The 25,206-nt window shown below is 38.9% G+C and overlaps 1 protein-coding gene and 1 long non-coding RNA gene across 8 annotated transcripts in view; one reads left to right on the top strand and one right to left on the bottom strand.

The window, feature by feature from the left end:
• Window positions 1-25,206, top strand: part of THRB (thyroid hormone receptor beta) — a 389,921-nt gene that overhangs the window by 305,831 nt on the left and 58,884 nt on the right. For 6 of the 7 annotated variants that reach the window (XM_030933219.1, XM_030933217.1, XM_030933227.1 and 3 more), the window contains one exon: window positions 3,163-3,423. In XM_030933219.1, the coding sequence (XP_030789079.1) occupies window positions 3,163-3,423 (261 nt within the window). Of the gene's footprint in view, window positions 1-2,975; window positions 3,057-3,162; window positions 3,424-25,206 lie in introns of all 7 variants that reach the window. The other variant, XM_030933237.1, reaches the window with a different exon arrangement.
• Window positions 3,344-21,450, bottom strand: LOC104657504. The gene is made up of 3 exons (XR_747289.2): window positions 21,328-21,450; window positions 17,261-17,323; window positions 3,344-3,922 (listed from the first exon to the last, which is right to left on the bottom strand). It is a non-coding gene; the product is annotated as an uncharacterized LOC104657504 (long non-coding RNA).

Consider the following 25,206-nt stretch of genomic DNA (forward strand, 5'->3'; position numbering starts at 1 on the left):
ACCTGTCACTAATTTATTTTCTTACCTTAAATTTATCTTAACCCTGTGGATCTCAAACTCTGTTGGGTATTGCAATCACCTGGAGAACTTGATAGCTCTATGCATGCCACACCCTATCCAACTTCAAAAAGTCTGGTCTTCAGTGTTGTTTAGTAGCACCTCAGGTGATTCTGATACACATCAAAGTTTGAGAATCACTGACTTAACCTTTGGGGATGTTAATCTCCCTAAAAAGAAATATCCCATTTGTGTGAGTTTTGAAGGAACAAAAGGACATGGGCATTAGACATAGGAAATTACTAAAGACCATCATTGCCAACCGCAAGTATGTGGAGGTAACTTGTAGGTCTCACCAACAACAGTATATCCAGTAGGTAGAATTTCAGGACCTCAGTGTCATGGGTGTCTCATCCCTCCTTGGGAATGGAATAGGAATTACATGTTGCCCCCCTGTTCTTGCAAGGATAAAATCAAGAATCCTCCTTAAATAAATTCCTTTTGAGCTTTCTCATGCCCCAATCGGGACTTCTCAGTCTCCAGGTTTCCCAGCAGTGCCCCAACCAATAAACCTGCCAATTAAGCAACTGAATATCATTATTGCGAATGTAATTAAAGACAGTAATTATGAGCTTGTAAATGCCTCCCATGAATGAAGCCCTTTTCCCAAACCATCTCGGCTGCTTTTCTTTGGAAAATGGAAAGCAATCCTATCCCTTGCCTCACCCCAAGTGTAGCCTTCCTTGCTTAGAAGAAACCCCCTTCTTGCTGACCCAAGGGACATGCTAAGCAAGCTTTAATAGGCTGTGCTTTAAGGGAAAATGTCCTCTTGGAGCGGAGCCCCTTTCAGCATCTCTCAGCCAAGCCTTGTTTCCCTAGGGAGTAATGACTACCCAGTTTGGCTGTATTTCTTAATTTCTGTGGGGTCAAGGGAATTAATACCAAATTTTAGGAATTTCTGTGGAAAGATTAAATCTTAAAGCCTTTTCAAAATAGTTTGAGAACTTTAACATTATTTAAATTAAGTTTTGCGAGATGCAATTTGCTGAGGATTTAGAGTCATTGAAAATCAAGCAGACACCATAAAAACATGCATGGTGAGAAGACTTTTCATGTCTGTGGAAATAATATCAATCTCGTTAGGCCCAGAATTAACCCCTGCCCTCAGTAACTTTATATTTAGCTCATGAAAACCTCAAGCCCTTATGTATAATGGTAGTTGAATGAGTTACACATGGATATGTTTAGCTTGAAATGCAATATAATCTTTCAAGATCTCAATCTGTTGTTGCCTTTTAATGGATAGTGAGAATAAGTGCCTGTAATTGCACCAGTAACTAGCACAGTTGAAAGTGGTAGAAGTCCACACCTTTTTGATTTACCATGCAATGAATAATGCCATGTAAACTCTGAAAAGGAAGAATCTATGTTTATATAATGTACCCAATATAATGCTTAGCACAGCCCTTTGCATAGAATGAATTTTCAGAGCTCTTCTCTGAATAAGATCAAATGTTACACCCAAAAATTAGCACAGTATACAATTTTTAAAAGGAGACTTACTGCTTATTGGCCGAATTAAGCTATTTCAAGCCACAGCATTTCCATTTACTATGACAAAGGAATCGTGTGTTGATTATTACTTTGTTACTATTGTTTATGGTTTTCTCCTGGAGTAGAAATACAGTGTGCATGGGCACTGGAATTTTCTCATAGTAACATGAAAACCCAGAAGGGTAAATGCAACTTTCCAAAGTGACTGAGTAATTTACACTTTTAGAGAAACCATCCTAACCAACATTAGCTGAAGACATCTGGTAGCTTTCGAGAGGGTGCTTATGAAAACCTAAAGCATTTTTTAACCCTCATGTTAAATAATTTAAAATTCACTTTAAATATTTGAAAGTCAGCTTAAAATTCACTGTGCTATGCACAGGTCAGGATAGACATGTCTCTGTAAGCCCCAGAGATATGGGTATCCATGGTCTTCTGGTAATTTCAGTGTTAAAAAAATTCACATATAAATTTGTGAATTATGATCACTTTAAAGAGACCATAGAAACTCTGAAAAGCAGGACTCACATATTTATATTGTATTTTTTCTAATTTTGACAAACAGTAACTTAAGAATTTCTGAAAATATGGATGACCAGATGGATTATGTTTTTTTAATGTGTACAACATGCATACAAATATGTGTGTGTGTGTGTGTGTGTGTGTGTGTATATATATATATATTAGCTTGCTCATTTTTGCTCTCTATATCCATGTACAGTAAAGATATTTAAGGAAGTAAAATTTGTCACCAGGGAAGGTTAGTGTCAGAAATTTTTCATCATATCATTACATTTTTTCCCATTTCCTATAGGCCAGACCCTCAAGTCCCTATAAATTGAATAGAAAAAAATATATAATATACATAAATAATTAACCAGCTGCACTCCAACCAAAGATTTTAAGTTCATCATTCTATCATTAGGGCTCTTAATTTGTCCCACAGCTAAAGCACTATCTGCTTTCCTTCATCGGTTCTTATTGCCAACTTGGGACTATATTGAAGCCCTTTACAAAACTTCTATTTGTAAGATCCCCTTCTTTTTTTTTTTTTTTTTTTTCTTTTTGTAGGCCATCAGAGGTAGAAGGTGGTAAAAACAGAGTTGCCACTCTCGGTGTGGCCACGTGAGCACGTCCCACTTAAGTAACAGGGTGTCCCTCAGGTCAGCTTGTGATAAAACCCAAGTCAAACAAGGCTGAATCCTGGGTGTTTTATGTCCTAAGGATCTGAAAAGTGTTCACGGCCAGCCCTGACCCTCAAGACCTCAAATGGTCATCTAAGCAGTAACATAAATTGGTGTGTAAACTTGCTCCTGGGCCATTGCTGTGGAAGTGGGACTGGCGAAAGTACAGCCTTGCCATGCAAGAACTAATGTCTTTCTAGGCATTTAAAATAAGGGGGAATGTGTTGATTACTCCGACAGGCAATCCAACTGCAGTGGCTAAATGCCCAAGGCTGACAAATTCTGCATCTTATCACTACCGTCAAGTGGCATGTGAATACTGTAAGCCCAAAAGAATTGAGAAACAACTTGCCTTCCAAAACTCTGCATCTCAGCAAAATCTTGACAATGCCAACAGCTCGTCATCTCGTGTTTTTCAACCCTTTAGAAAATGGCCTTACAGCCTGGGACAAACCGAAGCACTGTCCAGACCGAGAACACGACTGGAAGCTAGTAGGAATGTCTGAAGCCTGTCTACATAGGAAGAGCCATTCAGAGAGGCGTAGCACATTGAAAAATGAACAGTCGTCGCCACATCTCATCCAGGCCACTTGGACTAGCTCAATATTCCATCTGGACCATGATGATGTGAACGACCAGAGTGTTTCGAGTGCCCAGACCTTCCAAACGGAGGAGAAGAAATGTAAAGGTAACCAGATTTTTATTAGCCCATTATCATGTGTTTCAACAAGAAAAAAAAAAAAAAACTCTGTTGTAACTGTGTACTCCGTCTACATTTCTCTTCCAATGTATGGTGTCCCATGTTTTCTCCAACTGTTCTTTTACTGGGCGTCATTTTCTTCAAATATTCTTTTAAAAGTAAATAAATAAGTGGAATCCAAAGAAAGCAGCTTGTTTTGGATTCATGTTGTGCTGGGACGCTTGGGGTGAAGACATTTTTACTTCTCTAATTAGTAGAGGGGTAAGTTTTGGCTTTAATTCCATTTTTGGGTCTGAGTAGAAACAGGCATCGCTGTATTTTTATGACGTCTTGCTTTAAAGTGTGTCTGTGCATATGTACATTTATTTTCGCAATTGTGCCAATAGCTAATGGGATCTCAATGCCCACCTTTAACCTAGACAAGTCATGCTCAAATGAGAGGTTTTAAGTTGTTGTCTTCTACTCATTAAATCCTTGTGTCATCATCCTGAAAGGAGAGATTATGGTGTTAGGAGGTTGTCACCTCATAAGGCAAAAAAAAAACATTAAACTGGCCTAAGTTCCTGATTGCATTAGATTTAACTGTTCTTTACCTCAGGTCGCCTCCGCCCTGACAGATGTCTTCGTCCTGATCGCTTTATTGTCTTAGGGCTCCCCAAAATCTTTGCTTCTTAAATCAGTTTGTGTCTTTCAATGTCCAAGAGATCAATTTGTATCTTTAAATGCCTAAGTTCATTTAATTTCCCATTCTTTTTCAGCTTAGTGGGCCTTTTTTTTTTTTTTTTTTAAGGGAGGGTCTATTTAGTTTTTCTTTATGGATTGTGACTCATGGCAAAGTTTAAAATTGTGTTTTGAAAATCTCGTAATCGTATACCAACATATAATAATGAAAGTTTACAAAGACTCCCATTTACAAGCCCTGAAGGACTTACACAGCTGTTCTACTTTGAACATATACACATGATTATATTTATCCTTCATACAAAAGAACTGGTCTTTTAGGTTTTCTGAATATACTTTGAAAGCTCCTAGGAACTACCAGTTTACCTGGGAAATTGAGTGTTTCAGTTGGAAATAGAGTTAATCAAAAGTAATAGTGAAATAGTGTTATGAGCTCTGATTTGAGGGCAGTCAAAACTATACATGTCCCTTTGGGAAGGTTTGTATTTGGACTCATATATATAATCGAGGAGATCTGAGAAATTGAAAGGGCTATTTAGAAAAAAAGCAAAATAAAGTTTTTCAAAGGAGTCAGGATGTAGGATGTGTGTGTGTGCGCGCACGCGTGCACGTGTGTGCATGCACAAAATACATTTGTTTGCAATACAGTTGAGATTTAGTCTTAGCATATGTGACCAGATTGTATCTCCAAATTATATGGGCTGGCACTAAAACCATGTCAGTTTACAGTGAAATGCCAACAGATAACTCTAGCATCCTTGTGATCTAATAATGTCATAAACCCAATTTAATTCACTCACAATTGATATCCATATTCATTCACTTATTTATTCATAGAGTCCATCTATGTCTCTATCATTTAAAATAAACCTTGGCCTTACATATCTAGTTTCCAACACCACACATTGCAGTTTGTTGGCCATCTTAAAAGCAAAAGGAAACAGTCTCTGTTTGGATACAAGATGCTTAGTAGAGTGGTTAAGACCCCAAATATTTGAGACTGATCTATTTGAGCTACAATCGTAGCCTTTCTACTTTCTGTCCTTGACCAAACTTATAAGATTGTTAATACAATTAAATAAGATGATGTATTTAAGCATTTAGCAAAGTGCCTGACTTATAGTGCTCTCTGAATAGCAGCTGTCATTCTTGTTGTGGTCATTATTATTAGCTATGCATCATTAAGTCATAGAAATACCTTGAATTACGCTGTGAGCCTGGTAAGGAATGAAGCAAGAGGAGAATTTCAGATGGATGTGGGGTGGGGCATGAGGTTTCAGGGAGGTTAGAGTGGATAATTCATTTTGCATTCATTCAACGCTTTTTCACTGAAAGTCAGAGATGTAATAAGAAAATATAATTAAATTATGAAAGTCCTTCCTCAAGATTCTAATATTAACAGGAAAACAACTAAAATAAGTCTCCCATGTTTTCCAGAGTAACCACCAGGGTTCACCTTGACATAGTCATGAGGCAATGCCTTGGTTCAGCATGAAAATGCCACCAGGAAACCTATGTTATCATGGTCCAAGAAACTTATAAACTAAATATCATTCATTCGAAATGGGCACATGTATTGAGTGAGGCAGCAGTGAGTCCAGGACAGCAACAAGATTATACAGTCTTTCCTTATAGAGTTGGTTCTCCATCTGCTCTGCTTGTCAGCTCTATATAGTTACTATGAAGAGAGTTCTATTTTGATGTTCATCCATGTTGGGCATTTATTTCCTAGATGGCTGTCTATCCCACAAGAATGCTTGACATCTCAGTCTTGGGCTAGTAATCCATGCATTCACTCATCGGTGTTTATTGAGTGCCTGTATACAGGATATTGTCCTTGATGTCCAAGCATAAGAAAATGGCAGCAGGGCCAAAAGAACATCCAACTAACCCTGTTCCAAGGACCCCATGTAGAAATGATACGAACAAAATAGTCCTGAGGATACAAAAGTTAATTCTGCACAACAGGATCCAAAGAACACATTGACTCCTTTAAGCTATACAGTGAGCCCATCTGCCGGATCAGTCATCTAGCCAGGCTAGAGCAGTGCACTTCTAAGCGTGGTTTGGGGACTGGGACCCTTCTGCGAAGTGGTTATTACCATTTCTATTGATGCAAATACAGAAACTGAGAGTAACAGAAACTAAGTTTTAGGAACTTTTATAGCAGTTTGACGTTGCCACTGGCATCCACATGCATGATCAGTGAATTTGTCTCATTGAACAGGATATAGACAGTTAGTTGGATGTTGTCAAACTTGCCTGGTCAGTCACGTGTGGCTTGAACTATGTAAAAGTCTTGTGCAGTAGAACCATGTATTGCTCCACAATGGACCAGATTTTTAAAATAGGCTTTCACTTCAAATAGTTTGGGAATCACTGATTTATGTTTGTAGTACTCTTAAATATTGTTTCTTTAGGGGTTTTTGGTAGCTATCTAAGATTTTGTTTGTCATTTTGTTCTGAATACTGGTTTTTTGTTTTTTTTTTTTTTTTTGAGACGGAGTCTTGCTCTGTTGCCCAGGATGGAGTGCAGTGGCGCAATCTTGGCTCACTGCAACCTCTACCTCCCAGGTTCAAGCAATTCTCCTGCCTTAGCCTCTTGAGTAGCTGAGATTACAAGCATGCACCACCATGCCCAGCTAATTTTGGTATTTTTAGTAGAGACAGGATTTCGCCATGTTGGCCAGCCAGGTCTCAAACTCCTGACCTCAGCTGATCCACCCACCTTGGCCTCCCAAAGTGGTGGGATTACAGGCTTGAGCCACTGTGCCCGGCCTTACTGCTTTTATTTTAACCTGCATATACCTATGCTTCTGTCTGCTATAGGCATCCTAAGTGAATTAATTGATAACACATTTAATTAGAATGAGAGCTCTGGGCCCCTTACATTCTGTTGCAGAGCCCACAAGTTGAATCTGCTGGAGTATCAGAGGCTATTTTAACCAGGAGCAAGTGACCCATTCCCTTCTGCAACTCACCCCACCCACCCACACCCGCTCGTTCCATGCCACACTTCCTTGGCACTTTAATCACAATTTGAACTGATTGCTCAGCCACAAGGACCACATCCTACTCCTTGTCCTCCTCCTCCCTTCCCAGTCTGAGGTGATATATCCAGTGCTACTGAAAGTGTGGTAGTACCAACCAGTGGCACTAGGAGAACCTGGAGCTTTGTAGAAATAAGAATCTCAGGCCCCACCCAGATTACTGAATCTCTAGAGAGGGGCCCAGCCTTCTATGTTCTTGCCAACCCAGTGCAGGTTCTTAATACCTGGGTATCATGACGTGCTTGAGAATACTCTTAAACTCGTAGCACAGGAAAGGGTCTGCCACCTGGTGGGCACTTAGGAAATCTGCATTTTTTTTCCCCTTCCTTGACTGCACGTGGGGAGCCACTTGAGTCCCTCCATTCTTGGTTGGCCCTTTCTTAGGGCTTGGCTTATCTCAATTGCCAACTGGAAGGTCTGCTTAGTCACTGCCTAATAACAGATCACCCTGGGACTTGAGCCCTTCTGAGAACCCCACACTGTTTGACTGGGGCCCTGATCCTCCCCTGAATTCTTACAAGGCTTCTCCCCTCTACCCTCTCATGCCCTACTGTATTTCTCACTGGGAACCACAGGGTCCCACCTCCCACAGGATGGGCTCTAGACAGATGCGTGGATCCCTGGAGCTGGACCTAACCAGCTCTGCTGAACCCAGGCAATCAGGCCTCTATACTTTTATGTCAATCACGAACCTTCCTAAAACAATGAAACCCAAGGGGAGAAACAAGGCAGGGACTCACCCACCTCCCTGGTGGACTCAGAAAAAAGGAGAGCAGCAATCAGTGATCTCATGGAAATGTCTCTGTGCTTAATATTTTTAAAACTGATTCTGGAATACCCAGGAAGGCAAGAGGGAATGAGTTAAAATAATTTTAAGAACAAGTTACTTCCTCCCATTATAAAAGCCTATATGTTCATGGTAGAAAAAAAAAATGTCTACAAATTTTTTAAATTGCAAATGGTTTAAAATCAGTTGAAGTTCTATCCCCCAAGGGTAGGCACTGTACATTGTTATTATATTTCAGTCTTTTTTCTGTGCATGTGTATTTTTTATAAACCTGGGATCAGACTAGGCATACCATTTTAACCAGTTTTTAATGCCTAACAATATATCATGAACATTTTCCCATGTCATTAAATATTCTGAGTCCTGACTTTCATTGGCTATAGATTGTTCTTGCTTATAGATGTATCATAATTTATGAAACCAGTCCTCAAGATTTAGACAAGTTAAAGTAATTTTTTAAACAATATCTTATGTCAGCAAAGGGGAAAACTATTAACTCGTGCTCTTCATAAAGAAAAAAAATGAATCAAATCAGTGATGACAATTTCAAGTGATATACCATTCTCATTTACCAAAATAACAAAGGGTCTCAAAAGTTGGAGACATAAATGCAAGTCATTGTGTGCATTATAATCCTTCACGTTAGACATTCACATTTTCAGCAGATGATTGCTATCTTTGTCCTTCAGTAAAATACAAGGACATCTCCAGGTGAATAAGTATTTTAGAAGGTGGAGGATTGAAAAACTTGCGCCCTTCCGCCAGTACTATCATCTGCTCCATCCATCTCTGCTCCCCACTCTGCCCCACTCATCATACATCAGGATCTGCAGTCCCAACTGAGAGTGCCAGTGATTCATATACCTCAAGGGCACTCTGGGAACCTCAGCAATCAACATGAGAACAATGGCTCTCTCCCCACTTTTGGCATACGTCAGATAGCTGTGTGATTTGATACTTCAAAGGCAGGGACGAGTACCCCATAAGTATACTGGGGCAGACAGAAATAGAAGATCAAGGGGAAAAAAGCTACCTGCGAGATGGGAGGGAATTAAAAACAAAAAACTGGAAACAGCAATGTCAAAGGGAGGTAGATATCAGAAATCCAAGGCCCTGGTTCATCTAACTTCAGTTTTCAGAGATGCAACATGGAGCAGGGGATAGACCACCCCACATTTTCCAAGGCCAACTGAACAGTGTCTGTCATGCCAAAAGATGCAGATGTACCCAACCACACCTCTCATCATACTCTGTCCCAGGGAAATACTCACACAGGGCACAAGTCTGTTCAAAAGTGTTCTTTGCATCTTTGTTTTTGTTACTGATAAACTGGAAGCAATATAAATGTCTGTCCACTGGGGAATGTTCCAAGAAATTGTGGTATATCCAAAGCATTCACTAGAAAAATTAAAAACAGACTTTTTTAAAAGAAATGATTTTAGGAATGCTTAATGAAAGTAAGCATGCATTAAGAATAGTGTAATCCCTCGCCATCAGAGAAATGCAAATCAAAACCACAATGAGATAACCATCTCACACCAGTTAGAACGGCAATCATTAAAAAGTCAGGAAACAACAGGCGTTGGAGAGGATGTGGAGAAATAGGAACACTTTTACACTGTTGGTGGGATTGTAAACTAGTTCAACCATTATGGAAAACAGTATGGCAATTCCTCAAGGATCTAGAACTAGATGTACCATATGACCCAGCCATCCCACTACTGGGTATATACCCAAAGGATTATAAATTATTCTACTACAAAGACACATGCACACATATGTTTATTGCGGCACTATTCACAATAGCAAAGACTTGGAATCAACCCAAATGTCCATCTGTGACAGACTGGATTAAGAAAATGTGGCACATATACACCATGGAATACTATACAGCCATAAAAAAGGATGAGTTTGTGTCCTTTGTAGGGACATGGATGCAGCTAGAAACCATCATTCTTAGCAAACTATCACAAGAACAGAAAACCAAACACCGCATGTTCTCACTCATAGGTGGGAACTGAACAATGAGATCACTTGGACTCAGGAAGGGGAACATCACACACTGGGGCCTATCATGGGGAGGGGGGAGGGGGGAGGGATTATGTTGGGAGTTATACATGATATAAATGATGAATTGATGGGTGTTGACGAGTTGATGGGTGCAGCACACCAACATGGCACAAGTATACATATGTAACAAACCTGCACGTTATGCACATGTACCCTAGAACTTAAAGTATAATAAAAAAATTTAAAAAAAGAATAGTGTAATCCTCATATGTATTATATGTATACACACACACACACATATACAAACACATAGGTATGCATTTCCATTTTAGCTCATTTTGTGATAGGAAGAAATTAAAAACAATTTTGTATGTCCATCAACAGACTAACAGATAAATAAAATGTGTAATGTACTCTATGGTAAAATAGTATACATAGAAAAAAGGAATGAATGACATTAGCGTATACTGATATAGTAAAGGGCAAAGCAATGTTTAAGAAGAAAATTGCAGTATTATACTCAATATTTAAATAAAACTCTCATGAAAGTAAAAAAAAAAAAAAAGAATAGTGTAATCCCACTTATAGCATTGAAAGTCTATATAATTGTGTGTTTACAAATGTGCACAGAAAAAAGTTCCCAGATATACATCAAACTTGTTTCAGTAGATACCTTAAAAAAGAAAAGGGTGGAATAAGAAGGATTAACTCCATATGCAACTGCATTCAAAAATCTTTACAAGAATGTTTTAATAAGTATTAATGAATATATTAATGAATAATGATGTGCATAATTTGTTTAATGTTACGATCATATGCCTCACAGTTAGGCTTAAGTTGATTTCTTACTCTTTAAATCATCAGCTCAGGGAAAATTTTTTAACCTCTGTAACCCTCAATCCACTTGGTTTTAAACAGGGGAATAATATCGAGCTTTCAGATTTGTTGTAAAGATGGAAGATATTTCAATGAAGGATTTAATTTTTTTAAATTAAAAAAAAAAAAGGCCAGGTGTGGTGGCTCACACCTGTAATCCCAACACTTTGGGAAGCCGAGGCAGGTAGATCACTTGAGGTCAGGAGTTCAAGACCAGCCTGGCCAACATGATGAAACCCTGTCTCTATTAAAAATACAAAACAAAATTAGCTGGGGATGGTGGCATGTGCCTGTAATCCCAGCTACTCAGGAGACTGAGGCAGGAGGAGCGCTTGAACCCAGGAGGCAGAGGTTGCAGTGAGCCGAGATAGCGCCATAGCACTCCAGCCTGGGTAACAGAGCAAGACTCTGCCTCAAAAAAAAAGAAAAGAAAAAAAGATGAAAGATAATATGTATAAAGCACCCAACATAGTGCCTGGCACTTAGGAGAGACTAAACAAGGATAACTCTTCTTAGAATATAAACACACCTCTTAGCCTTGTGCCCACCTCCTCCAGTTTTTGCCACCCTTTCTGACCTTAAAATACATTGAACTATATAAATGAAGAGAAGCAAAACAAAACATCATGTGCACAGCTCTAGTAGAGGCATAAACAGTTGAAAAAAAAAGTCCATAGCAACAACTAAAGTATTTTTTTTCAGACTCTTTTAAAATTTAAAACTTTAAATAAGAAATCAAGGGGAAAACACAGTAGCTGAACTGGAATTCTAACTCAGGCAATCTGGCCCCAGGGTCAGAGCTCTCGACTGTTATAATCCCCTGTGACTCTAAAGGGTAAGAACATTTCAGACCTAAAGGAAAGAATTTGAAACTGTGGAGGAAATACTGCTCTACTGTCAGGTAAAGATTTGCAGGGCGGTCAGACCTGCCATGATGGGAGCAGTAGGGGTCAGCATGTATCTACTTATACAGTCCGAGGTCATATTCTGGTGCTGCCACTTACCAGCCATTGAAACTTGGGCAAGTCGCTTAGTTTGTTTGAGCCTCGGTTTTCTCATCTGTAAAATGTGGACCCTCCCTCATAGAATTGTGGAAAGAAACAAGCTCTTAAATGATCTCATAGGACACAGTGAGTGCTCAATACATGGGAGTTATTTTTCTTACAGTGAGCCAGAAAAGACTATGAGAACCACGTTGGACATTAGGAATGTAGAATGCCCATGTAAGAATAACCACTAAATTGTGACTGACAGGATTGAAGTTTCTAAAGCCAGGAATATTATGGACGCAGACAGAACAGATGCAATAGCCAAATCCCGTGACTCTTCCAACAGGTAGTTTTCAGACAAAATCAGATACAAGTGGATGGCTGATGTACCTAGCATTGAAGTTGGAAAGGTATTGTTGGGAGGGTCAGCCTTACAAAGACATCGTAGGTGATCGCTGGGATTCAAAGTCTTTCCCTTCCCCAGGACATCTCCTACAAGTTGCCCTGAATGCTTATAATTCTATCGTTGCCCTCCTATTGTTGTCTTTCAAAACGCAGACTTACTGGCTGAATATCTTATCAAGTCATTACCTTCTCCAAATGGATGAATTGGATAAGATTCCTTTTACTTCTGCCAGGGTCCAATAAAGACAATGGAAAGAGTGGAACTAGAAGGAGGCCATGAACAGGGTAAGGATAGCAAGGGATAAGAGAGAAAGAAAAGAATAATAATAAGGAACAGGACTGCCAAGTAACAAGTAACACTATGCAGCTTGTCAGGTTGTGAGCAGCACTCACTTCATTGTCAAGGCTCTAAAGACAAACGTCACTTATCTCATTGTTTGTCAAGGACTGACCCTGAGCATAGGTTTAAACTACAAAGAGTTTCCAGCCAAATCTAGACAAATGTGTAGATGGCGTAATGATCATAGGCTATCAAGAGATCCCCAAAGGCTTCACCTTACACAGCTGGCCTGCTGCATGGTATCTTAGGGATGTTGCCCAGCACCTGGTAAACACATAGGAGAATGTTTAGAACAGATGACCACTGGTTCTTGGCTTTGACACTTACCAGCTATTTAACCTTGGCTAAATCAATAATTCTCTCCAACAAAGAACGTAGTCAGAGATTAACTGACCACAAAGAAATCAAAGAGATGAATCTGCACTCCATTTTTAAAGTGGTCCTCCAATATGATCATCGTATTTCCCCTTGTGGGGAAGGCAAGGAAAAATATATTAAATCATTACCAGCCCCCTAAAACAAGCTATGATCATCATGAAAACATAATATCAGTCCCAGGGTAAGTTGGGAAATCAGTTGCCTTAAACCATCTCTTTCAGTGTCCTTACTTCCCTTGAGGACATCTTTTTCCCAGGCACATAGGAGTCTTCGGGCTATCCAAACCCACTTTCAGTTCTCTACTAAGTCTAGGCTTCTTCCTCTTCAGTTTCTGAAAAATTCTCATTTTCCATAAAAAATCTTACTCCCCTGAAGTACTGTTGGTGACCAGTACTGACTTACATCCTTACCTCTCCAGGGCAGGGAGGCTTTGAGTTTTGAGTACCCCCGGAGATGCTGCAACCTCATGCCAAAGGTAGCCTCTGATAGTGGCATTGCAGACTAGGAGGCACATACATGGGGGAATCATATCACCTGTGCTTATGACCTGGCACAGGGCTGGTTTCTCTCTGCAGTTATTTGAGCTGTATTTACAGATTGGTCTTTCAGGTCTTGGCCAGTTCAGCCTTCTTGATTGAACTGGAACAAATATGAGCCTCTATCCACACTGCCAGGGTCCCAGAAATTCAGAACCAGCTGAGCTTTTCAAGTAAGATTAGAGTCAGAAACCCTCCATGGTCTAGAGCTGTTCTCCATGGCACTGACCTGACATAGGATTATTGTATATTGTGAACCTCTATCCGCATGACATTTGTCAGTATGGGCTTATAAAAGGGACTTGGCTTTATTAAACTGCACTGCCTCTTAAAATACTGAGCTGTGCTGCATATGTGACTGTTTAACGCAATTGTCTATATGATAAAGTCACTTGGCATTTGAGTAAGAATATCATGTGTGGGTTGATGGTTTATTAGTCTAGATTGCAATATTCTATGACTGGCAGATTGTACCCCAACCACCCGTAGTTGCCTCAGACATCCAGTACAGCTATAAAGGCCATACTATTTTGGTTAAGCCTCAGGACTAATGAAAAGATACATATTCAGCTCTTTGTTTGCCTAGTTCTGGAAACAACTTCTTATAATAAGACTAAGATATAAAACTAAAGGTCAAAACTGTGTAAGTAAAAGAAGTTACTGCCCTTTAAGGGAAAAATAATACATGTTAATTTTTGCAGCAATTTCAATTGAATGGGTTTCCAGGGAAACGGGTATCTGCAATGGGTTCATCCCACTTAATATTTATGACAAGACATAGGGAATTTCTTTCTTGTTATCTTTTCCTGGTTACACACGACATGCTCATTCTTAAATTTCCTTTGAAGTGATCATTCTATGCTTGAGTCTTATTTGTTCTCCCAAAAAAAGAAATGAATGCCCATTCTATGACTTTTTAAGAACCTTTGATATCAGGAATATAAGCCTGGTGATCACTACTAAAAAATAAAAGTATGCAAATCAATCTGACTCCCTTTTTTAGTGAATCAAAAGCTATTTGTTATTACTTGTTTTATTGAAAATCTGCTTACTTTCTGAGTTGGATTCTGTTTCTAAGAGTTGAAGTGGAAAAATAAAATTGGTGGCAAAGGATCACTAAGTCTTCAAGGTTGAGTAAATGGTATGTTTTCTTGGAAGAGCTCCTAAGGCAGACCTATAAATTTCTTTTTATATTTTGTTTTAATCTCAGGTTTACCAAAAAGTTGTAATAGTGCAAATAATTCCCATACCCTTCACCTGGATTCATCGATTGTTAACATTTTAACATATTTCTTTTCTCATTCTCTGTATGTGTTTGTTTGCTTATATACATATTATTATGCCATTTGCAAACCATTTGAGAGTAAGTTATAAACATCATGCCCTTTAAACTCTAAATACCTTCTAAAACTAAGGAATTATCTTAGGAAACCATATCAGAATTGGGAAGTTTAACATTGATGCATACTATTTTCTAATCTACAGACTTTATTTACATTTTACAAATTATCCTTCCCGCCACTCCCTTGGAGGAGGAGTTGAGGTGAGGACCAGGGCTGGAGAGAGGACTTGTCTCTAAGAGGTTTCCACAGGCTTCGTTCCACTAGACAGGGCTGGGAGAGGCCACCACCAATTGTCCTTTATACCAATCTTATTTTCTGGTCTGGGATCCAGGCCAGGATCATTCATTTTTTTTATTTATTTTTTCTCTCTTTAGTCTGCTTCTTCCTCCCACCACCTGTCCAACTTTATTAGAGTATAATGGACAAATAAAAATTGTATGTATTTATCATGTACATAATTATGTTTTGACACATTATACATCTTTAAATGATTAAATCAAGCTAATTAACATATCTATCACCTATATCCTTATCACTTTTTGTGGTGAGAACATTTTAGCAATATTAAAGTATACAGTGAGTTATTAAATATAGTCACCATGCTGGCCGGGCGCAGTGGCTCAAGCCTGTAATCCCAGCACTTTGGGAGGCCGAGGCGGGCGGATCATGAGGTCAGGAGATTGAGACCATCCTGGCTAACACGGTGAAACCCCGTCTCTACTAAAAATACAAAAAATTAGCCAGGCGTGGTGGCAGGTGCCTGTAGTCCCAGCTACTCGGAGGCTGAGGCAGGAGAATGGCATGAACCCGGGAGGCGGAGCTTGCAGTGAGCCGAGATCGCACCACTGCACTCCAGCCTGGGCAACACAGCGAGACTCCGTCTCAAAAAAAAAAAAAATATATATATATATATATATAGTCACCATGCTATGCAATAGATCTCCAGAACTTAGATGTCCTGTCTAACTGAAATCATGTACCCTTTGACAAACATCTACCCATTCTACCTACCCTCCCCACTGCAGACCTTAGTTATCACCATTCTACTCTACTCTGCTTCGATTTCAGCTTTGTCCATTCCACATACAGGTGAGATCATGCAGTGTTTTTCTTTCTGTGCCTGGCCTATTTCACTTAGCATAATGTCCTCCAGGTTCATGTTAGTCTGGAACCATTTCACAGTTTTTCTTTGTCATTCATGCCATTGAAGAAATATTTCTTGAAGAAATACAGGCTGATTATTGTGGAAGACAGTGTGGTGATTCCTCAAGGATCTAGAATTGGAAATAGCATTTGACCCAGCCATCCCATTACTGGGGATATACCCAAAGGATTATAAATCATGCTGCTATAAAGACACATGCACATGTATGTTTACTGTGGCACTATTCACAATAGCAAAGACTTGGAACCACCCCAAGTGCCCATCAATGATAGACTGGATTAAGAAAATGTGGCACATATACACCATGGAATACTATGCAGCCATAAAAAAGGGTGAGTTCATGCCCTTTTCAGGGACATGGATGAAGCTGGAAACCATCATTCTCAGCAAACTATCGCAAGAACAGAAAACCAAATACCGCATGTTCTCACTCATAGGTGGGAACTGAACAATGAGAACACTTGGACACAGGAAGGAGAACATCATACATCGGGGCCTGTCGTGGGGTGGATGGCTGGGGGAGGGACAGCATTAGAAGATATACCTAATGTAAATGACGAGTTAATGGGTGCAGCACACCAACACGGCACATGTATACAGATGTAACAAACCTGCACATTGTGCACATGTATCCTAGAACTTAAAGTATAATTAAAAAAACACAAAATTATGGAAAAGAGGAAAGAAGGGAAGATAACCAGAAAAAAAAAAAAGAAGAAATACAGGCTGATTATTATTTTGGAATGTCCCTTAATTTAAGTTTGACTGATGTTTCCTCATGATTTTTTTTAGACAAGGTCTCACTCTGTTGCCCAGGCTGGAGTACAGTGGTAAGCTCATAGCTCACTGCAGCCCTCAACTCCTGGCCTAAAGCAATTCACCCACTTTGGCCTCCTTTGCTCTAGGTTACAGGCATGAGCCACCACACCTAGCCTTTCCTCATGATTAGAATCAAATTATACATTTTGGACAGAGATATTAAAAAATTGTATGACATGGCGTTTGTTCCTATAAAATTTTAGAGTTAATTATATGATGCAGAAATAGTTTTCAATCTTCCAAACCACTTATATCTTAGTGTGAGCAGGCCTAGATCTTTACTGGTGAGCTCATTATCTCACTGAGTTAGAAGAAAGTGTATTTTCTAAAAGTTCTCTAATAAGCATCTATTCAATGCTCTAAAGGTGAATGTCAGAAGAAAAAGTTATTTGTTTCTCTGCCCCCTCTGACATTTTTAAGGTTTTGAAAGATAGGATGATACTTACCTAGGGAACGCCTTTCTCCGTAATATAGGCAAAGAGTACATTGTCCACGGTCTGAAGACTTTTCTGAAGATAAAAAAATAGACATGGCCACTTTATTCTCTTCTCATATTTTAACTAAACATTCTTTCCTTTCCACAATTCAATCATATTAAATTACAAAACAACTAAGATCTTAGGTTAACCTTGATATTTATTATGTATCTTTCTAGAACATTTTGACATTTGAAATAAAATGAAGAATTTCAATCTGCCATTTCTAGATTTGGATCTCAAGGGTACCAACAGGAATTAGATCCTATTTTTGAAAACTTTTACAAATCCTTTTACTCTACTCATCCTTCAAGGCCCAATTCAAACATCACTTCCTCTGTGCATCCCCATGCACCATCAGAATGAATTTGGGTTTTTGTTTTTAATGCTATGATAAAATTTTGTCCAAGTACTCACTGTGTTCTGCCTTATTTAATTGTGGCTTCTGAACATGCCTGTTTGATTCACTGGAGATTGTGAATTCATCTTGATTTATACTAACAATGTTTTAAATTGAGTGTGTTCTATGTGTCCAATACTGTACTATATGCTGAGAATAAAAAATTATATGCACGCCCCTTTTTTTCATAGGATTTCAAACAGAATATGTTGGCAGAATTTCGAGTCTGGGCTTGCAATGAGCAGTAACTCTGTTGACAACCAAGTGATGATGAAAATTCTATTGGCTGGCTAGGAAAGAATAATGAAGAAAAATAATAATTCCATTTTACTCCATGTTCACTTAACGCTTGAAGTATTCATTGTATGGGATACTGTTTTCTGCTTGCTGATATGTATTTTTAGTTTGGTTGCAAATTTCAGAGTCAGGGCCATGTCTTCCTCCTATGGTGTATCTCCATTCAATCTGGGAGAATAACATACACGGTATTGATACATAAATGATGTAAACTTTATTTTATTTTGAGAATCAGTCTTAGTTAACTCAAGCTATTTGTAGCCCTGCATCTATTTTTATAAAGCTTCACTGAGATATAATTTACATACCATCAAATTCCCCTGTTTTAAGTGTATAGTTCGATGATTGTTAGTGTATTTACAGAGGCATGCAACCATCATCATGATCTTATTTTAGAACATTTCCATCATCCTAAAAGAAACTTTGACTCGTTGACAGTTACTCCCCATTCCTGTGCCCAGCCTCTGGCAATGAGTTTCTTTCAGTCCCTTTAGATGTGCCTTTTCTGAAACTTAACAAAAGTGGAATGCTGTAGTATGTGGTCTTGTATGACTGGCATCTTTCTCTTAGTATACTGTTTTTGAGATTCACCCGCAAGGTAGCATGTATCAGTACTTTGAACTTTTTACCTTTTATTATTTTTATAACATTTTCAAGTATACTGTAGGACTGGAGCCTTTATTGACAAAGAATAAATCTTTTGAAACTACATCAGTTGTGGCATAGTCTAAATTTTGCACTAGTTGTTCTTAAGGGTGAAAAAGTAAATGCAGATAATTCAATTGTTCATTCATTATTCCTATTATTAGGGAAATTTGTTTTAAAATTAATCTCTGACATGTTATTCTGGGATAAAGAAAGTGTACTGTAGCTGTTAAATGTCAAAATTGTTCCACTTAAACAACCAGTCAACTTTTCACATCAAGTCGATCATTGTGAATTACAATGAAATAATTATCTTAACACATAAAGGGGAAACATAGCTACTTTCTCTAGGTGATTAAATTTAAAAATACACTAAATGAGCTGCTATGTGATATTCAAGTAAAACATAAATGATATTTATAAAACACATAAAATATTGAAGAGCGTTTTTTTCTAGAAATACAGGGAAACATATTGACTATAATAAATATACAATGTGACATTAAATTAAGCACATCTTTGGAAAAACAGATAAATCATTGAAGTGATCTTAGAATTTGTGTTGAAACACATTATTAGTCAACCAGAAATTTCAAAACAATAAAATAATTTTCCACTTAGAAAAGCATAGCGTGGAAGTGGGAAAAGTGATTTCTAGAATAGTAACTCGAGGGCCTAAATTTCAATACTAACCTTTTCCCTTAGTAGTTACGTACAGTAAGAAAAGCACCCCTCAGTTTTCCACTGTGCAAAATGAATGGAAATACCTTCCCAACCACTCTTATTGTTTATAAAGACACCATGCAATAGACCTCATCATTATCATATAGCCAATTGTCTGATTACAGGTACACCAAAACTGAAATATTTTTGCATTTTTTTCTACACCATGATGTTCAAGCCACATCAGACTATATTAGATTCATTAAGTTTTGCTTTTGAATCAAATGTTCATTTATAAAAAAGAGCAGACATTCCACTGTTGGCTTAGAAAATTGAAGACTTCAATGATGGTAACAGTGGTCTGAAGTATATTTCAAATTTTTCATTTTTCTTTCAATCTCCAGCCTTAAGAATACTATTCTGTTCACTTTTGTATATGTGCATTTTTCTTTTGGTTTGGATCCTGAGCTCTTTTGAATAGTATCTCATTCTCTCAAAGCACAAGGAGACTTTATGATTTGCCTTTGGTCTTAGGAAATATCAGTCAGAATAAAACCCTTGACCTTTATCCCAGAGTTCTTACGTGAAAGACACTATGCTAGGACTCCAGTCTTTAATCAGCACCGTTTCATCCACTGGAAATACTATGCAAGAAAGGCATTGGAATAGTACAAACGTGTCTGGGAATTTTGGACCCACAACCCATTACTTGAAAACCTAAATGAAACAAATCTTGAATTTAGGCTAAAATCAAACTATATATTATTTCTCAATATGAAAAAGAGGATTGCTGAACTTAACATCCAGCAAAGATTGTTTAGTAATTTTCTGACATGTGTAAATCATGTCTGACGTGATTAAGTTTTTGGACCCATCAAAGAGGACAGATGACAAACCACGAAAAATCACTGCATGTCAGTCACTATAGCGCTACAGTTTCCCAGACTCCAGTGTAAGCTGCTAAATGGCATAAGGGCAGCAAAACAGAGACATACCATTTTGGACATAAATATGGTATTTGCATGCATTGAGAATATCGGTCCACTTATCAGTCTTACGACTGCGGGCAAGTTGTAGAACCTCTCTGAGTCTCAGTTTCCTTATCTCTAAAACAGGAACAGTCATATCTATGAACAGGATTGCTGTGAGGCTTAAATGATATAATCTATAGGAAAGTGGTTAGCACAGTGCATGGGCCATTGTACATAGGAAACAGTGTGTGACCACGCCAGAGAAATGCTATTCAACAAAACTGCAAATGGCCAGCATTCAGGTCATATGAGAAAGTGGCAAGAGATAAGAGTAGAAAGTAGTCAGGAGCTACATTACAAAAGACTTCTAAGTCTTTAAGCTTCATCTTAAAAACTAAAGATTATTGCAAGCTAGGATTGGGGTTGTGGGAGGGGCAATAGGTGACATGCTTCAGATTCTCCTTTAAAATCAGTTCCCCTAGCTGCAATGTGGAGGATGAATGGAAAGATCAGAGTAAGATCAGAGGCATAGAAGCCTCTTGGGTTAGCCAAGTTTTCTCTTAAAAATGAAATGACTAGTTTAATTAAAACAGTAACAGCATAGAATAGTTGGCCCTTTGTGACTAGAGGCTGTGGCAAAGCTACAAAGAGATAAATAAGCTGTAATGAAAAGTCCAAGTATGTAATTTCTACTTGAACAGATCTGGATTTGAATCCTCACTCTTCAAATTAACATTGTGCCACTTCAGACAGATAAATTTTTTTTCATCTATTAAAAAAAATATGACTACATTAGGACAAACACCTAATGCATGCCTGACTTAAAACCTAGATGACAGGTTGATAGGTGCAGCAAACCACCATGGCACAGGTATACCTATGTAACAAACCTGCACATTCTGCGCATATATCCCGGAAGTTGAAGTAAAATAAAATTTTTTTTTTTAAATGTGGTCAGCCATAGCTGCTGTAGGACTATTGTGATGTTTAAATAAGATGATGCATATAAACACCCGACACAGAATCTGACACACTGAGTTTAGAATCAGTATGTGAGGTACCTTGGCATCCAAGGAAAGGGGTTTGGTAGGTGGCTGGAATGCAGGTCTGGAAGGCACAAGGGAGAGTAAGCACCATCTGCACACAGGGGCAATAGCTGAAGCTGTAGACATTGATGACTTCACTTGGAAGAATATGTATGGTTAGAAGAGAGCTGAGAATAGAACCAAAGCCATGGCCAATTGTAAAAGACAGATGAGGAGATCATCCCTTGAAGATGACTGAAAGGAATTGTCCAGAGATAGAGGAGACATGTAGGAAAAGGCTATATGACATGGAGGTTTCTGGTATACCATCAATAGGTTTGGCTGTGGAGTGAGGTGGAAGCAGAGGGCTTGTGCTGTTGTGATAGTATTATGTCCAAAGACCCAAAAATATCAGATATCACTGCTCCTGTTGAGAGTCTGGAGTGACAATGATAAAGTTTGTTAAGTATTATGGTACTGGTAGTGCATGATCACCAAAACTCAAAGTGGAGGCCAGGAAAATTGAGCTGCATTGGCCACATGGAGCACGCCATTCTTCCTAGCCTAATTAGGCCTAAAACGTTTTAGATCAAGGACAAAACCAATACACCTGCCAGGACCAGGAGACAACAGAAACAGAAGACGACAGAAAGAGGTTTTGAGAATCCAGGGCTCAAGGTAACAGCCAGTGATGCTGGAAAAGTTGACACAGACCAGCTAGAGCAACTTCAGCCTTTACTAAGACAGTGGTTCTCAAACTTCAGCTAGTGTCAGAATCCCCTGAAGGGCTTGCTGTCCCCACCCCCCAGAGTTTCTGATCCAGTTGGTCTGGGGTAGGCTATAGAATTTGCATTTCTAAGAAGTTCCAGGATATGCTAATGCTGCTTGTTCAAAACCACCATTTTGAGAATCACTGACCTAAGGATTTTGGACTCTATTTTATAATCTTTGTGGAACCACAAAAAGCTGTTTTCTTTAACTTGTTCATCCTAGAAATTGACATATTTCATCCAGTAAAAGGCTGCTGTAACTAAGTTTGTGGTATCTTTTGCACGAATGTGCTGAGGCAGTTATTCCACCTTTGTGAAATAAAACATGCAGCTCCAAAATTTAGCCCCACAAAGAGGGTGTCCAGGTTGAGGAAGCCACCAGGACTGCCTTGATGAGAGTCTCTTGCCCTTTGGAAATCTCTCAGTTCAATTATTGGGCCTGCTTCCGTCAGCTTGGTCCCTAAGAGTGTCTTGTTCCTGCTTCAATGTTCTAATCAGGGCCATTTTTTTCCCACTGCACCAGATCAGAATCCATTCCCTTTATACTAGTAAAACACTGTTACTTTTTCAAGCACATGTTTGTAAAAGCATATTCCACTTGGTGATGGATTATGGTGAACAAAAGTCTCCCCTTGGTGCCCTTTTGTAGAGCTGTAATGGGCTAGAACTATCAAAAGCTTTTATGAAATGCCAAAGGAAAAAATTAGAAACAAATTCAGTGTACAATATATTTTAAAAGAGAAGAGCTTTGAGTTTCTATTCTTACCAAAACAGACTTAATTCAAGAGCCCAAGAGGCCCTGGGCTTGTCCTGTGCCCACTTGGGGATTTGCATTTCCACGTGTCCAGCCCGCCTCCTGGCCGGCAGCTTTCTTAACCTTGGTTAAGTCTTAACCTTGGTTAAGACCCAAAAAAGGACACTCCCCTTCAGCAGATTTCTTCTCTCTGTTCTTGGTGTGTAATCTGAGAAATACACTGTTACGTATCTGTACCTTAAGTTCCAGCATATATATCCAACAGAGCAGACGACTAGGTTTTTCAAAGTATGTTTCATGGAACACTTGTAACAAATGTTACACAATACACACAGGGTTCTATGATCAGGAATGTTTAGGAAATGCTGTTACACAAAGTCATTCAAAGTTGTGTGTGTGTGAATCTCCAAGAGAGGAGCATATAATTTGTCATTTCCCAAACTCATTTGATCATAAAATGTCTTTTTATTGTTTTCTCTTTAGATCATCTCTTGGGACTGTATTATGGGACCACTTAGGGAACACCATCTGAATATTAACCCAGTGGCCATGGTGTTCATTTAATTACACCATTACAGTAGTGGTAGGGGAGGAGGAGTCATGCAAATTAACACTCCCAGGATTGAGGAAGTAAAAGTTTCTAAAATGGTTGGAGTTTTGCATGATCTAGTGACTCAAGACTTTATATAAATTTTGGCAGAAACCCTGAGGAGGGAGAGTCAATCCCCAGGCCTGAGACAAGCTCCTTTACTCCCTTTCCTCCACAGCACCTTTTTAACCCTACAATACTAGGCCCAGTTGGGAAAATAAAGGCCCCACCTACAATAGGAGAAATGATACAGTCAACGCAGGAGTGGGTCATGGCCCCAATAGCTACCACCTACCATGTGACAAGTCACTTCATCTCTTTGGGATTCCGTTTTCTCATAATCAGATAAAATACATGTGGAATGCATAGCTCAGAAGTTCCTGCTGTAGTATCCCAGGATCCTAAGACAACCTAAAACAGGTCTCAGCCTCCATAAATGTTCCATATGTGTTAGGGTTTGGAGGGAGGGTTGCTTTCAAGTTGAGTGGTCCAGAAGTTCCAGGAGCTTGCCCTGCTCCCATCTCTGGAGTTGAACTAATTTGACGTCCTTTTCAAAAGCAATGAGTCCAAAGATTCCAGACCTCAACAATCCAAGAAAACATGGTCAAAAAGTTTTTGTGCACCTCTTTAGTTTCTGCCAAAATGTAGTAAATGTGCTTTCAGCACTTCAGTGGTAAGATCGAGACTTATGCTTCTTCACATTTTTAAAGGGAACTTTCCTCAATTTGAGTAGTTACTTCCAGGGGCAGGAAATGTCTCAATCCTTTTCATAATCTTTTCTAGGGCAGAGATGATTGGCACTGATTATCTTTATTTGTAATTTCATAACCACAACTGAGGTGGGTTTAATAAACAGCTCTATCTCTGTTCTCTCGTAACGAAGATATAAAAGAACAAACTGGATCAATTTTAGACAGACAGATATCTCCCAGGAACTTTCAAGCCTAAGATAATCCACTTATTGCAATATGTAACATTTTATCTTTTTTTTTTTAATGCACATGGATTTTGGTGCACAGAGAGTCTTCCATCTTATTTCTGAGAGAGCAAGTGTTGTTATGTATGTGAAGAGTGTCAGGGCTTTCAGGTCTCTGATGGAATCAAGAGGTTCCTGACACACAAAGTGTCATTTAGGCTCCATCCAAATGAATGAGAAGGGCTCTGTCCTGTGAAGAGCTGAGGGGAGGAATATATCAGACAGAGGGAAGAACATGTGCAGCGTCCTTGAATTGAGGCAGGCAAAAACTTGGCGTGCTCAAGGAACAATGAGGATGCTGTTTTGGTTTATGTCAAGAAAGCAAGAGGATTGATGAGAAGTGGGGAAGGACCATCTTTTGGTAGAGGTTTGGATTTTGTTCTAAATACAGTACAAAGCCACTGAAGGTTTTAAACAAGGAAGAAACATTATCTGATTTGCAGCCTGTAAAACATCACTCTTTGGTGGCTGTGTCAAGAAAATAGTAAAGTGGCCCAAAGCTAATGTGGAAGCCAGAAAGGAGTCCAGTTAGGAGATGATGATGGTTTGGACTGTGATGATGGCAACGGAGAGAAGGAAGTAGTTGGAATAAACATATATTTTGGAGAAAGAACCAATGAACTTACTAATGGATTGGATTTAGGTAGTGAAGGGAAGAAAAGAGTTGGCTTGAAGGTTATTTGCTTAAGCTCCCATGTGGATGGTGGTGCCAAGATGGGACTACTGTGAGAGGAACAGATTTTAGAAATTAAGTTGGAGATGCCCGTTGGTTGGGCAAATGGAGATGTCAAGTTGATGGTTGGATATAGGATCCTGGTTTCAGAGG

This window comes from Rhinopithecus roxellana, chromosome 1 (genome assembly GCF_007565055.1).
Source record: "Rhinopithecus roxellana isolate Shanxi Qingling chromosome 1, ASM756505v1, whole genome shotgun sequence".
Taxonomy (NCBI): domain Eukaryota; kingdom Metazoa; phylum Chordata; class Mammalia; order Primates; family Cercopithecidae; genus Rhinopithecus; species Rhinopithecus roxellana.